Source organism: Patiria miniata, unplaced genomic scaffold (genome assembly GCF_015706575.1).
Source record: "Patiria miniata isolate m_02_andy unplaced genomic scaffold, ASM1570657v1 HiC_scaffold_6, whole genome shotgun sequence".
Taxonomy (NCBI): Eukaryota; Metazoa; Echinodermata; class Asteroidea; order Valvatida; family Asterinidae; genus Patiria; species Patiria miniata.
Window position 1 is genome coordinate 15415132 of NW_024037073.1, and position 13740 is coordinate 15428871.

Here is a 13740-nt window from a genome sequence, read left to right on the forward strand (position 1 = left end):
ACGTTTCATTTGTGACTGAATGAAGCTTTGCATGGTAGACAGCACCCCCAGTAACCAAAAAATCACACCTCATTGATCAAGCAACATCTAAACTGATTTGAAAATATGAAATTGCCTCAGCCACTCCAAAGCTCCTCCATTTAGAGGACATTTTCAGTTTCCATAACGTTGGCCTCATTTTTGATGGGATATACACAGCCAACAGCCTCTCTTTTAGCCAAACACACAATGTTTAATGCGGTTTTAGTAATGTTTATTGAATTCAGGTTTTGGATTACCTGGTGATGCAATTGCTTGATATTTACAATGATTGTAACAATAAGGGAATAAATGTGTTCAGGAGGTATTATAACACTCTGTTAAAGACCGGTGGGAGTCTGGATGGGTAATTATCACCCATCAAGACTCCCACTGGTCTTAAAAAGAGTGTTTAATACCTACCGAACACATATTTATTCCCATTCATAAATACCTTTTCGGTCTAAAAAAAAAATATCTTTTCGGTCCAAAAATCAAAAAAATGTCAAAAACTAGACGTTGCCAACCATTTTGTTCAACAATTTTACATCATGTTTTACAAAACACCCCTCTGACTATAATATGGAATGCCCCTCCACAACTCGTTACCTTAAAGGGACTTTGGCGTGCGCGTCGCGCGTACTGCACGATGTCGTGCAAAACGCAGCTGGGCTGGTGAAGTGTGAATTTTGGACCATGAAACACTGATTCACTGGTAGTACATTGCGCATGCATACGGGAGGAATGTGAACGTTCAACCAATGAAACGTTAAAAGGCACCGGATTTCATAGGAGTCCAAATTTCATGTGACACTGGAAAAGTGTTTAAGACCAGCTAGCCATGTCTTTATCATCCGTTTAAGACCAGCCACTTGACGGGCTTTCGACCAATAGGAATGCGTAAACTGTCTTACATGTAGGAATTAATGAATAATATCTAAACCAATGTCTTGGCAATTTGGCGCAAGGAATGTCTGTGTTCTCCATGTGAGATGTGGGGAGGGTGGAAGGCAGAGGAAGCTTTAGCAACCCTTCAGTTTTGCAATCTTGTTAATATTTGTGCTCTCCTGCAATCTCTTATACTCATTCTTGCAAATGAACCACGTCTTTATCGTTTTTCTTGGCAGCATCATTTACTGTGCTCATGCTTTGCTGTCCTTTATCCGCTTTGCTTCTATAAGCTACATCAAGCGATCATGGTATGTAAACTGAAGGGCAAGTCTGATCACAAACCATGGTTAAATCTTTTGTATTGAACATTAGTTCCGCTTTGCTTCTAGGCTGCATCAAGCAATCATGGTATGTTACATGTAACTGAAGGGCAAGTTTGATCATAAACCATGGTTAAATCTCTTGGATTGAACATTTTAATGGTCGGACAAGTCTAGCTAACCAAACAGCCAACAGTTGGTTACCGTCAGACATGCATGATGTAAAGTACAGCTGGGAGCTACATGTAGGGAAGAGAATTGTTGGGATGGTGTTTGACCATCATTTTGCGGCCAGTAGTGCTTGATCAAATGTGCTCTCAGCATCGTTGAGATTGCTTTTGCTGTGAAATGATTGACCTCACTTAATGTGAAATTAGTAACCTCCTGGATTTGCAGCATTGCTAGTGTTGCTAGCATCGTGACTTTGGGTGTACTTGAACTCTGGCTATATGGCATTATACATGTTTAAGGCTTCTGAGCTAGCGCCCCTTGAACAAATATGTTGACAAAATAGGGAATCACCAAATAGGGCTGGATGGCTCAGTTGGTAGAACACTAGAACGGCAATGCGGAGGTCACAAGTTCAAACCCTGCCCTGGTCCAGTCAAAAAGCTGCATCCTCTCTAAGTGCTCCTTGCTTGCTCTTTCCCAGGTTTGCAGCATTGCTACATGTAATGGCTATGGCTATGGCATTATGGTTTTGTTTTGGGGTGGATATAGTGGACATTATAACACACCTCTTGCCTGTTCTTTATCTGGGTTGGCTGAAACAAACTCAAAAATTTAATCCAGGGAACTAAAAGCGCTCCTTCAATTGTTGAATTGCTTACGGTTGAATTGCTTATGAGTTAATTGTTGAATTAAAACAGTTCAATAATAAAACCCTGAAAGGTTTCTTTTCTTATTTTATATTTTGGACAGAGGTGAGTTATAAAACACATATGGACTGGCATAATTCTTTCCCTAGTGCACGTCTATGCTCCCTTGGGCCTGTGAGTGACCAGAAGAGGGAAATAGGACCCTCCTCTGGTCACTCACAGTCCCTCGGGACTCATAGACCTGCACTATAGTGACCTTATTGCCAGTCAATATGTGTTTATTAGCTACCGGATATTGGAAGTTAACAAACTAGTTCCCTTTTCTTTGCCTTGGAAACTAGATCTGGATTGTTAACTTCTGGACCCGTAAATGTGACCATTGCCCTGTTTCAGAACTGACGTAGTCTAGGGGCTAGATGTTGTTATGATTTGAAACATGATAAACCCCACCGCGTTAACCCACCACCGCCAGAGGGCGTTATCACGACCAACCAATATCATCCATGAACAGTCGGTAACAATTAGGCCAATATGTATTGGTTGTGTAATGCACACGTGCCTGTTTGGCCTAATATATACATGTACAGTGCGCAATGTGTAATAATAGACCTTGTCAAAGTATTAACACAGAATGGCTTCATATTTTACAGTTGCCACTAGTGCCATTATATAGTATATGCTTAGAGGAGCATGGGTTCCTCAAAAGGCTCATGGCATTTTGCATGTCGTTGAGTCAAGATACATGTACAGTGCGTGAACTGTACTCCGTCTCATTCTTACTGAGAATAATTGTCTCCCTTATTTTGGGAGAATGACTAAGAATAAAGAGAATTAAAGGGACTCGTGTAATGGATTTGTTTTTGTTGCCATCCTTGAAATGCCATTTTACCACTTTTTAAAAAATCTTCATTAATTGTAAGAGAACGTGTTCCTAAAGTGACATCACAGTTGTCAGGAAAAGTCTGAAACATATTCAGTGTCTAAAAAGCCATTCTTTGCAAAATATTTATGAGGATCAATTCCATTTTATAACAAATCATCATTTTGTATTGTCATTGTGGCTTGTGGTGCTAGTTTAGAGGGCTTTTTGTTTGCTATTTGTAATTGATTTGTTTTATTTTTTAATCTGGGTTGTTTCTTGTTCATTTGAAGCAGTACAAACAAGCATGACATTAAAAACAACAGTAAGAAATTTCAACAAGTTTGATTTTCCAAATTTTTTTTCAGCGGAAAAAGTGCCAAAACAGAATGTTAATCAGGAAGGTAAGTGTTAATATGGGAGCATTTTGCATTGAATTTTATTTTATTTGCTGAACATTACAAATGTATCTTTTGAGTACATGGATTACTGACACATGGTTTAATATTTACATAAAATGTATGTACAGGTAAATTAACTGATGTGCACAGCAAATGCGTCAGTAGCAATTTCAATTTACAGCCATTAATTGCAGAACTGTATTTAGAAGGATTATGAGAAAAAGGGGACAAAGAGTATGGCTGTACATTAACTACAAAACTTATCACCATGCCACTGACAGGGTGAGTTAAAAAAAAAGCAGAACCCAAACCCTCCAAAAATATATATTTCATATTTAAAAAAAAATATGTAGCACCTAAAATAATAATGACTAGAAAGCTAATTTTAGAAACTGCATTTTAATGAAAAAAACATGCTCACTCCATTCAAACAGGCACGCAAGTTTTCTTCGGATCCGCTGATTTCCTCGTTAAGTTTGTTACTTGTCATGAATGCCATTACAAATTGTTAAACTCCACCCGTGACCTCACCTTATTGTCCTAGCGCTCCATTATTTTGCATGAATGGAGCGTTGGAGGCGATACCTCTCCATTCTTTTGGAGGGTAATAATGCCTCCATCACTCCATCCTACAAAATAATGGAGCGGGAAATGAAGAATCACCAAAAATGACACAATTGTAGTTTTGCACAGTTGCAACTTTACTACACCGTTTCTCAATGATAAATGTATGCTTTTTCATATACATTTCGTACAATGCTTAATACGTAAGTCAAGAACCATTTTTTTTCTCGCACAGAATTTTCTCATAAGTCCTACACCGTTTCTTAAATGGAATTTTATGCATCATTCGTACGATTACGTGAAATTTAAGAACCATTTATGTTTCTTATATAGCATGCTACACGTACCGTTTCTCAAATGGAATTTTAGGCATCATTCGTACCTGTAGGTGAAAGTCAAGAACCATTTTTGTTTCTTATACAGCATGCTACACCGTTTCTCAAGTAGAATTTTATGCATTTTCTTATAACATTTCTTACAGTGTCAAGGCGAAAGTCAAGAACCATTTTTTTCTTGTACAGAATGTTCGTATTAATAATGTAGTGCGTCTGTGTCCCACATAATATGGGACACATACAGAAGCACTACATTTTCCGTGTTCCACGAGCGCGAGCGTGATTACGAATTTATCTTCAAGCAAACTTGATGCGCAGTAAAGTTGAACCATCGCTTTACATGAACCTTTTAGTTTTAGCGGTTAAGCGCATTCAGCTGGAATGTCGATCACATCTTGGAATAGTACAATACGCAGGGTGCGATATGGACCGTGCAATACAGCCTCATATCACACTGTTGTTGCCATGGATCGACCAATCAGGATCGAGGATTCAAGTTTGCTTGAAGATAAATAGTAATGTTACATGCAACAATATAAACGTTTCAACGATATAAATGTTTCACAGTTAAAGCAAGTGTTTTGACAAGGTTCACAATACATTTTATATCTCAATCTTGTTCCTGGGTTTCAATGCCTAGCATGCAGTCCTAGAAATTCTTGATCGGCAGAGGAGGTCATTCCCGAGGATATGCTTTCAAAGTGTTATGTTCACCGTGGCCTCCATAACCTTACCATGCTTACTGAGGATGCAAAAAAGAAAGATTGGACGTTACTGGGAGTGCTTTGGGACTTGCGTTTGTGAACAGGCAGGTCATTTGCTATCTTCCACTGGGGAAATACCCATGCTCAAAACAGATCGCCAGTCTTGGACACTAAAGCTTTTTTGGCCTCTCGTCCCACTTTTGTCAATAGAGGGCGCTGTTTCTTATGTTTTCCCCTCATGAAGAATTTTCGGCTTTTTTATCCGAGATTTTGTCATTCCCAAGCAACCTGTGGATCAGGGAACAAAGTTTTTCTGATAGGGCACACCATAATCTACAAGTCTTGAAAATTGTTATAAATGTACAAATGTACGAAGGGGCTGGTCCCCCCCCCCCCCCCCAATGTTGACAAGAAATCATCGCTGTCAGTCGTTTGGAGCAACACCCGAGCTTGTCAATCTTTTCTCACAAGCCATCGGTCAACACAAACATCATGCAGCTGTACCAACTCAGTCATCCAACCACATGCTTGGCATGTTCCAAAGTAGTGTCTTAGCGGAAGGGCAAATACCTGGTATATGTAGCAGGGGCAGCCCCGTTGCCAGATCCAGGCATCCAGGCATTAGGGGGGGGGGGGGGCAGCAATACAAACTAGTGGGGCACACAAGAAAAAACACACATATATACATTTTTGCAATATGGTTTTTGGTGATTGGGGGGAGGGGGGCGTTGTTGGGGGGCGTTGCGCAGGACGTTGTTGAGTGTAATGTCCAGCTTCTTGGTGTGGGTGCTCCTACACCAGACTGGGGCACAATACTCGGCAGCGGAGAAGACCAGCGCTTGGGTGGAGATGCGCAGTGCCAGCTAGCCGTCTTATGAGGGCAACGCGGGCTGATGTCTTTGCTGACACATTTCCTAGGTGTTGGCGGTACGTCAGGGTACGTGCGATCGAGCTTGACCCCTAGGTATGTCGGAGTGGCTTGGAACTGGAGTCTGTTGTTGTTGACGATGATGTTGAGCTCGCGGCTTGCCTCTCTGTTGTTGAGATGGAATGCGGAGGACATGGTTTTGGCCACAGAGAGCTTCAAGTGCCAGTTCGACAAATACGTGGACAAGGTGTCCATGTCGGCCATGAGCCCCGATTCGATTGTCTCCCAGCCCTTGTCGGCGAACATGATGGTAAGGTTGTCTACATATCCATACTTGCTCATCAGGGTGTCTGGGAGGTCGTGGATGTAGATATTAAACAACATCGGGGCTAGTACCGAGCCTTGGGGGATGCCATTCTTGAGTCTTCTCAGCCTGCTGTGTTGGCCATCGCTGGTGTGGAGGGTGAAGCTGCGGTTGCTCAGCATCTCCATGATGAAGCCCACCATGTGTCGGTCCGGAATCGTCTGTAGGAGCTTAAGATGGAGTCCGCGGAGCCAGACTGTGTCGTACGCCGCCCTTAGATTGAGGAGGACGACGCCCGCCTTCTCACCTTTCTGGAATGTGTCCTTGATATCCCGAGTGAGAAGGGTCACCTGGTCTACCGTGGACTTCCTGCGGCGGAAACCGGCTTGCTCCTTAATGGCAGTATTGGGTCGATCACCGGATTGAGGCGTGCATGCAGGAGGCATTCCATGATCTTGTACGGCACGCACAGAAGGGCAATGGGCCAGTATCCCTTTGGGTCATCCATCGGCTTGCTTGGCTTCGGGAGGGCAATGACCTTTGCGCGGCACCAGATCTTCGGGAGCTTGGAGGAGCGGTAGCAGACAGAGCAGAAGGATCTTAGCCGCTCAGTGGCTTGGCTGCCCTGATGTAGAATGAACTCTGGGTGGATGTTGTCGATCCCGGCTGCTTTGTTTGGCTTCAGATGTTTCAAAGCTGACACAATCTTGTCGTTGGTGAAGTCTCCCGAGAGGTTGCGGTCGGCGCACGGGGCCCTCCGTAGGTCATTCACCTCGCCGGTAATCTTCCTGGTGAAGGCCTTGTCTGCGTTGGGGAACCTGCCATTGCTGATGAGCTGTGCTGCGATGGCGTCTACAGTGATGGGGCATGGTTTTGGTTTGGTTCCCTGGCCAGTCAGCTTGTTGATGGTCTGCCACGCTCGTCGGCTGGAGTGGGTAGAGTCGATTGACTCGACGGTCTCTGTCCACCTCTCTCTCCGTTTGGTTTTCAGCCGGTTAAGGAGATCTGTGGCGGCTGTGGCCCTCTCAACGTTGCTCTTGGCTTAATTGTGAGCGCGCAGGAGGTCTTCACATTCTTCGTCCCAGCAGGGGATGTAGTTCTTTCTGGCTCCCCACGGGACGTATTTTTTGGCGGCGTCTTGGAGCACCTTGCGGTAGGCCTCGTATGCGAAGTCGATGTTGGTGGCGGTAGGCACTGGCAGGGCTTCGGCAGCGGTGTTGACATCTCGTGCGAAGTTTGCCCAGTTCGCCTTGCGGAAGTTCCACCTCCGGACTGGTTTTCCCTCCGTCGACTGGATCAGTGATGGTGTTGTGATTAGTGATGGGTGATGTTGTGTGCGAGGGAATCACTCCAAGATGCGCCGATGTGGCAGTGGTTCTTGCCCGGAAACTTTGCCGAAGGCCAGGTCTGGGTTGGACTTGGTGTTCCAGCGTCCGGAGATGAACGAGTGGGGCTCCTTCGGGTCGAAGAGGAGCACTGCGTCGGCTGAGGAGGACCCAATCTGCCAGAAACTCGCCGTCTTTGTTGATTGTCTTATACCCCCAGTCGGTCTGCCAGCTGTTAAAATCGCCGGCATACAGGGCTGGGGCAGGGACGTCTGGCAGTGAGCCTTGATCTAGTCGGCTCGGTGGTGGCTTGTAGACGTTCACCACAGTGGTCTCCTGCACCTTGGTGGCGATCCACTCGGTTTCAGCATCATCATCTGCGCATTGGCCTGCCGGTGACCAGGACGCGCCATCTTGGACAAATGTTGCCAGGCCGTGATGTTTGCTCTTGGTGTGGCCAGCTAGCGTAAACCGGGGAGCTTAAGGATGGCATCGTTCTTCTTGTGTGTTTCCTGGAGTAGGACGACAGTTGCCTTGTTCTTGGTGGTAATCTGTTCAAAGACGTCGAGCTTGGCGATGGTGAGCCCTTCGATGTTGAGTTGCAGGATTTGGAGGCTTTCGATGGATAGGTCCGCCCGTCCTGAAAAGGATGCGTGCTGCCTCGGATGTTGAGGTTGCTGGGAGCGGGGTGAAGACATTAGTTTCACTGAAACAGCTACTAGTAGAAGAGGCCGCGTAGAGGCTGTCTTCTCCTCCCATTGGTCCGAAGTCCCATTGGTCCAACGGCCCATTGCTCTATACATTCCATTGGTGTAAACGTCCCATTGGTCCGACGTCCCATTGGTCCGAAGTTCCATTGGTCGGAAGTCCCATTGGTCGGAAGTCCCATTGGTCCGACAGCCCATAGGGTGAGGGTTAGGGTTAGGGTCAGTCAACCTGAACAAGTGGAAATACACAGTATTATGTTTCGGACCAATGGGACTTCGGACCAATGGGACTTCGGACCAATGGGACTTCGGACCAATGGGACTTCGGACCAATGGGACTTCGGACCAATGGGACTTCGGACTATCGAGACGTAACCGATTTGAGTCTGAGTCCAGTATGTTTCGGGGGAAATAATAGAGTGCATGCATACCCATGTCAGCTTTTTTTTAATCCAAATACTCATACTCTAACTTATTTAATGTACTCAGTCTTGGTGGTTATAGCCTTGATTCCTACTTTCTGGACTCCATGCATGATTATACTGACACAAAGACTATTTGGAATTAAGCTCACTCCGAAAAAATACATCGTGTGTACTTTGTGTAATACCAGTGCATGGATGCGTTGTGTCCCTCCGACTGGGCCGGGCCTTCGAAATTGATACAACGCATCATCGATCAAATCTTCCTGCACCATGTTCATAACCTTACATTTTAGACTACTTGGAGACTTGGAAAATGACTCGACTATTACATTGCCACACTTCTATTGAATACATTTGGAAATAAAGGACCAGTATACAAACTGTTATGGCATGACTGGAAAATACAAGATTTATCATGGCTTGCACCAGATAATTATTTTGACTCTTTATGCTGCAGTACAAAGTGCTGCATTACAAAGTTAAGCCCCTGTTAAACATCCAAGACCAACGACCAAGACCCCACCTAAACCATGACATTTAAATATTTTTCCCCTGAAAATTGTACTAAATACATAGGAAATGTGGCGCCTAATTCAAATATCTGCGATGTCGTCCCAAATACTACGACTCTGAAATGACCTCGAACCGAATATTGCGACTGCTTCGATTTCGCTACGACTTGGATCCGCTCAATTGATTTTTTTTTACGACTGAGTCCCGATCTCATTTCGACATTGCCGACAGAGTACGGACAGAGTACCGACACAACCAAAAGACCGAGAACCAATGCACAAACGACAGGATGACACCATCTTCGGAATTTCCCGTCGTAATGGTCGTATCCAAGTCGGCTAAAAGAATTTTGCCGACCATGCACGACCACTGCCTATCTCGTACCGACTATTGCGATTTTTTTTACGACTTCGTTACGATGTTGTTACAACTTCGTTACCACAAAACCGTTTGAGTACAGATTTTGATCCATTTTGGATGTTTTTGCTGATCATAATTAGCAGTTCTGTGGATGTAGGACATTCCTGCCAACATTCAAGTAAATCAGTCATGGCGTAGCAATTTTGATGGGGGAACTCCATTAATCGTTCCCCCCCCCCCCCCCCCCGCCGAAGACCCTTAATACCATTATCCGAATGTAATTAATCGAAGGCATTTAACTAAATTAATTAAAACATTTTATGAATGCCCATTCATTTCTGTTCTTACTTTTTCCATATCTTAGCACATGCAGATCAAGCGCCAAATGCACCCCTATTAGGTAAGTACCTATGGAGCCTGAAACTAAAAGGTCACGCAGCGAGCTCACGGGCCCCTCGGTTGGCCCGTCTGTGGGCATTTTACACTGGGTTGACCTTTTTTCTTGCTATTACTTTTGACAAAATGATTTCTAACTGCAATCACCCCAAGAAATATTCATGTTGGAATTTTATCTCGGTATAATACAAGAAAAAAAGTGGTGACAAATAACTAGGAGATGGGTAAAACGAATTTTCCTCACCACCTTTACATCAGGCGTTTTTCATTCCTAGATCTCCTTGTTCGTTCATGTTTGTTTTCACATCGCGTACGTGCGTGAGACCGAAAATGTAGAACGACACGAAGATTTACCTACCGACAGCCGATGGTTCTAGATTAAGTCGAGCTGGCTTGAATGAAGTCCTTATCGGCGGTCATCTTAGATTTTGTTTTGTAAATGCTAATGAGTTTTTCTTAAATCGTATTATTCTAAAAGATGTTTCAGTCTCTTAAGTTTCAGTTATCACCCAATGGCTGCCACAAAACTATAATATACATTTTCATCCTTGTACGAGTACACCGAGTTCCATTAGACCACTCGTACAGGTCGTGAAGTGAGGTCGATTTTTGGCGCAATATTTCTCTTTCACGTCAAGCGATTTTTCAGTGTCCATAAATTAAGATGCTACTAACAATTTTACAAAGGCATATTTCGAGGGTGATTTTCTTAATAAATCAATGAAATAAAGACATTTTGCACGTTAATTTTATCTATTCAAGGGGCCCGTAAGCGCACCACTGGTGGTAAACGTTCAGACTCTATTTCCGTGTGCTGTGGATTTTGTTTACATTTTCTGCAGTGCTTTTTGCACTTATTTGGAAACATGTTTTATCTGTGAAAGCTATCAACAAGAATTCCCATTGCATATGAAGGACGGATAAGGAACGGCAACAAAACGTTAAAGTCACTAATGCAACTCATTAAGGGCCCGGTTCGATTTATATCTGGGATGAGTTCCGGACAAGTTGCGGACATTGTATCGGGTGTAAGCTGCGGGATTCTGAACAACTTCTCCTCAATCTTCCTGCAGTGTAGTTATAAGTATTGGTGAGTCAAGCAGTTGCTAATGAAAGCTTCCCCGGAACATGTCAGGACAAATGCAGTACATCTTCTGGACAAAGTGAATGTTTCTACTCGAAACTTGTCTGGAACTCATCCCGGATATGTATTGAGACGGTCCCAAATATATATTAACGTGGTGCATACCAAAGGTGTCACAGCACTTTCTAATCATTACCCTGTTCATTGGGCCAAGAGACAACCAATCAGAGGTGCTTTCAATTTGAATGCATATATGATTATAATCATTTTGATTGCCTATACACGTACATGTACAGGGTGAGTCAAAAAGAAAGTGACAAAATTTGAAAATATTTTTAAAACATTTGGCTAGCTCCAATTTATTTTAAAAATCATAGGGATAAAGTACATCTAATTGTCATTTAACTGTGAACATTTCACGTAATTTCCATACTCCTTTCCCAAGTTATGTCTATTTCAATAAAAAGATCACAAACTCGGCTAACCATCACTTACTTATCCTTTACCATTCTAGGATTATGAATACCCATTGAGTACAATGGCACATGGACGTTTTCCCACCTCCACGAATGAACGAGAACTTCCAAAGGAAATCATACAAACATCGCCATCAATATTTCGGGGGGGGGGGGGAGAGTTAACTTGTTCCTCATATTCAAAACACAAAATCTGTCAGTGAAAATTATCTTTCAATCTTGATATCAATTAATAAAATTTTAATTGGAATGCTTGTGTGTAATCTGTAATTCTCGCTGTGTTCTAAATTCCAATTGTATTCCATGGACAAAGATAAACATGTTTTCTTTTAGCAAAACATCCTGTAGGCCCACTTCTGATCGATGGATAAATTTCAGTAATTCTTTTTTTCTTTTTCAAATGAGTGAAAAAGGGTTTAATCCGGGTCACTTTCTTTTTGACTCACCCTGTATATATGAGCAATACGTCAGCAAGAACATCTTCAAAGTAATTTGATTGAAAAGTAGAATTACTAACAGAATGATAAGTGAGGAAAAAAAGACTACTGAATCTTTCAATATTACAAGAGCAGAAACTGTGAAATGTTGGGACCTGTTCTTTGCCCTTTGGGTGCTTGCACTTTTATGCAATGTTTGTTGTCCATACCCAGAATGCAATGTGACGATGGCAAAGAGATTATTATAACATGATAATTTTTTTGCTGTAGAAAAGACAACGCTAGAGCCATCATCAGCAACAGTTGTGGAGGGGAAGCAGTTTACACTTTTGTTGTCCTCAAGACAGCCGCTACTTGGCACTAACGTTCAGTGGCAGAAGAACGGAAGGGAGATCAAACCTTGCCTCGTTAAGAAAGTGGGACAAAATGAACAAAAACTTCATATAGCCAATGTCACGTTAAGTGATGCTGGGGAGTACAAAGTGGTATGCGGCACCTCTGAACCAACATCCAATCTCACCGTGATTAAGTCGGGTATTTAGAATTTTGTAATTTTTGTTTGTTAATATTAATATTATTTTTCATTTGAATTTTGTATATATCTTTTTAATTTATTGTCCTTTTTTTTTTGGGGGGGGGGGGATTCCCTAGAGGTACAGGAATAAGATATATAAAAATCAGGACTGTAGTAAAGTCATGTCCGATTTATAAGCACATAGTGATGTGTTGTTAAAGGATTGAAGCTTCATTAACACACCAGTATAGTTTAGTATATGGGCGTTTTATCATGCGAAAGAATAATATGAGTAGGAAAATATGGTAATGCAATGTAGTTGCAAAACACCACGATGTGCTTTTACACTTTTCCATAAATTTCAACAACCACTAACGTTGTCAAGTCCATCACAAACTCACAGGATTTTTGTTTCGACCAAAGTATACAACATCTAATTAAAACCACTGACTTTGTTTATTTAGAACCAACCTTCGTTAACCAGCCAGGCGAAACAATTCCTGCGATTGTCGATAAAAAAATAAAGCTCAGATACAAAGTGTCCGACAACAAACTTCTGGTAAAGTTCTTCAAAGATGATGAACCCTTTACCGACCCGGGCTGCATAAAGAGTAAACCAGATGGCATGTGGAAAGTGACTGTGAAGTGCGAACGGCCAGGAAGGGTGAAGTTTTACGCCAAATGCCAAGATGTACAATCTGCAGACACCCACATCGACGTGAAAGGTAACTTCACTTTTTCAGAAATGGAGTACCAGAAGCGTAAAACAGCCCCCTCCCCCCAACAAAAATATAACTTGACGTTTTCAATATTGTTGTCATAAAATGTTATTAATAATTATTGTCTTAACTTTTAGAAAATGTTCATCACTTGTTGCCATGGATAGTCGCTAATGTAGATCAGTGTATTGCAACATGTTGCCACATATTATCACTCACCATCTACCTGTAGAATGCAAACGTACCATAAATTATGGAAGGACATTTTAAAGCCATTTGTGTCCTGTTCCCTTGCATTCGCATGAGAGTTATTGTGTATATTCGGTTAAAAACTTGTCTTTGGTGTTCAGTACCCTACGATATGTTTACCTGGTGTGCGCAAGTAATCTTTCCTTCACTAGTAATCAGTAGTAGAATACAAATACATGCTGTGAGGGGAAAAGGGTTGGCTGATACCGACTACCTTCCAACGCAGAGTAGAGGGATTTAGTCCAAAAAGTCTTTTGTTTTATTACACCTAAAAAAAGACCTATTACACTGATTAATCATCATGTAATTGAAAAGTTAACGAAGAATGAAATGAGTTTGGTGTTAGTGTAAGGTGAAATAGCTGCTGTTTCTACATTGTACACAGTGTTAAAATTGTGAGAAAAATCATGAATGTGATATCATGTTGTTCTTTATATTTCCTTTTTAGTTCCA

The 13740-nt window shown here is 42.4% G+C and overlaps 1 protein-coding gene across 1 annotated transcript; it reads right to left on the reverse strand.

The window, feature by feature from the left end:
• Nucleotides 1-5183: 5183 nt before the first annotated feature.
• Nucleotides 5184-8198, reverse strand: LOC119743290. The gene is made up of 5 exons (XM_038219693.1): nucleotides 7880-8198; nucleotides 7230-7796; nucleotides 6544-7123; nucleotides 5707-6451; nucleotides 5184-5198 (listed from the first exon to the last, which is right to left on the reverse strand). The coding sequence occupies exons 1-5, from the start codon at nucleotides 8196-8198 to the stop codon at nucleotides 5184-5186; spliced, it is 2226 nt and encodes a 741-aa protein (XP_038075621.1).
• Between the last annotated feature and the right edge of the window lie 5542 nt (nucleotides 8199-13740).

What these genes read in the sequence shown, in the direction of transcription:
- LOC119743290 (XM_038219693.1), bottom strand. Translation starts at nt 8,198, where the DNA reads ATGGGCCGTTGGACCAATGGGACTTCGGACCAATGGGAGGAGAAGACA. An exon ending in TGCCATCCTTAAGCTCCCCG is followed by an intron (nt 7,797 to 7,879) that starts GTTTACGCTAGC and finishes GGTCACCGGCAG; the next exon opens with GCCAATGCGCAGATGATGAT. An exon ending in ATTGCCCTTCTGTGCGTGCC is followed by an intron (nt 6,452 to 6,543) that starts GTACAAGATCAT and finishes TTTCCGCCGCAG; the next exon opens with GAAGTCCACGGTAGACCAGG.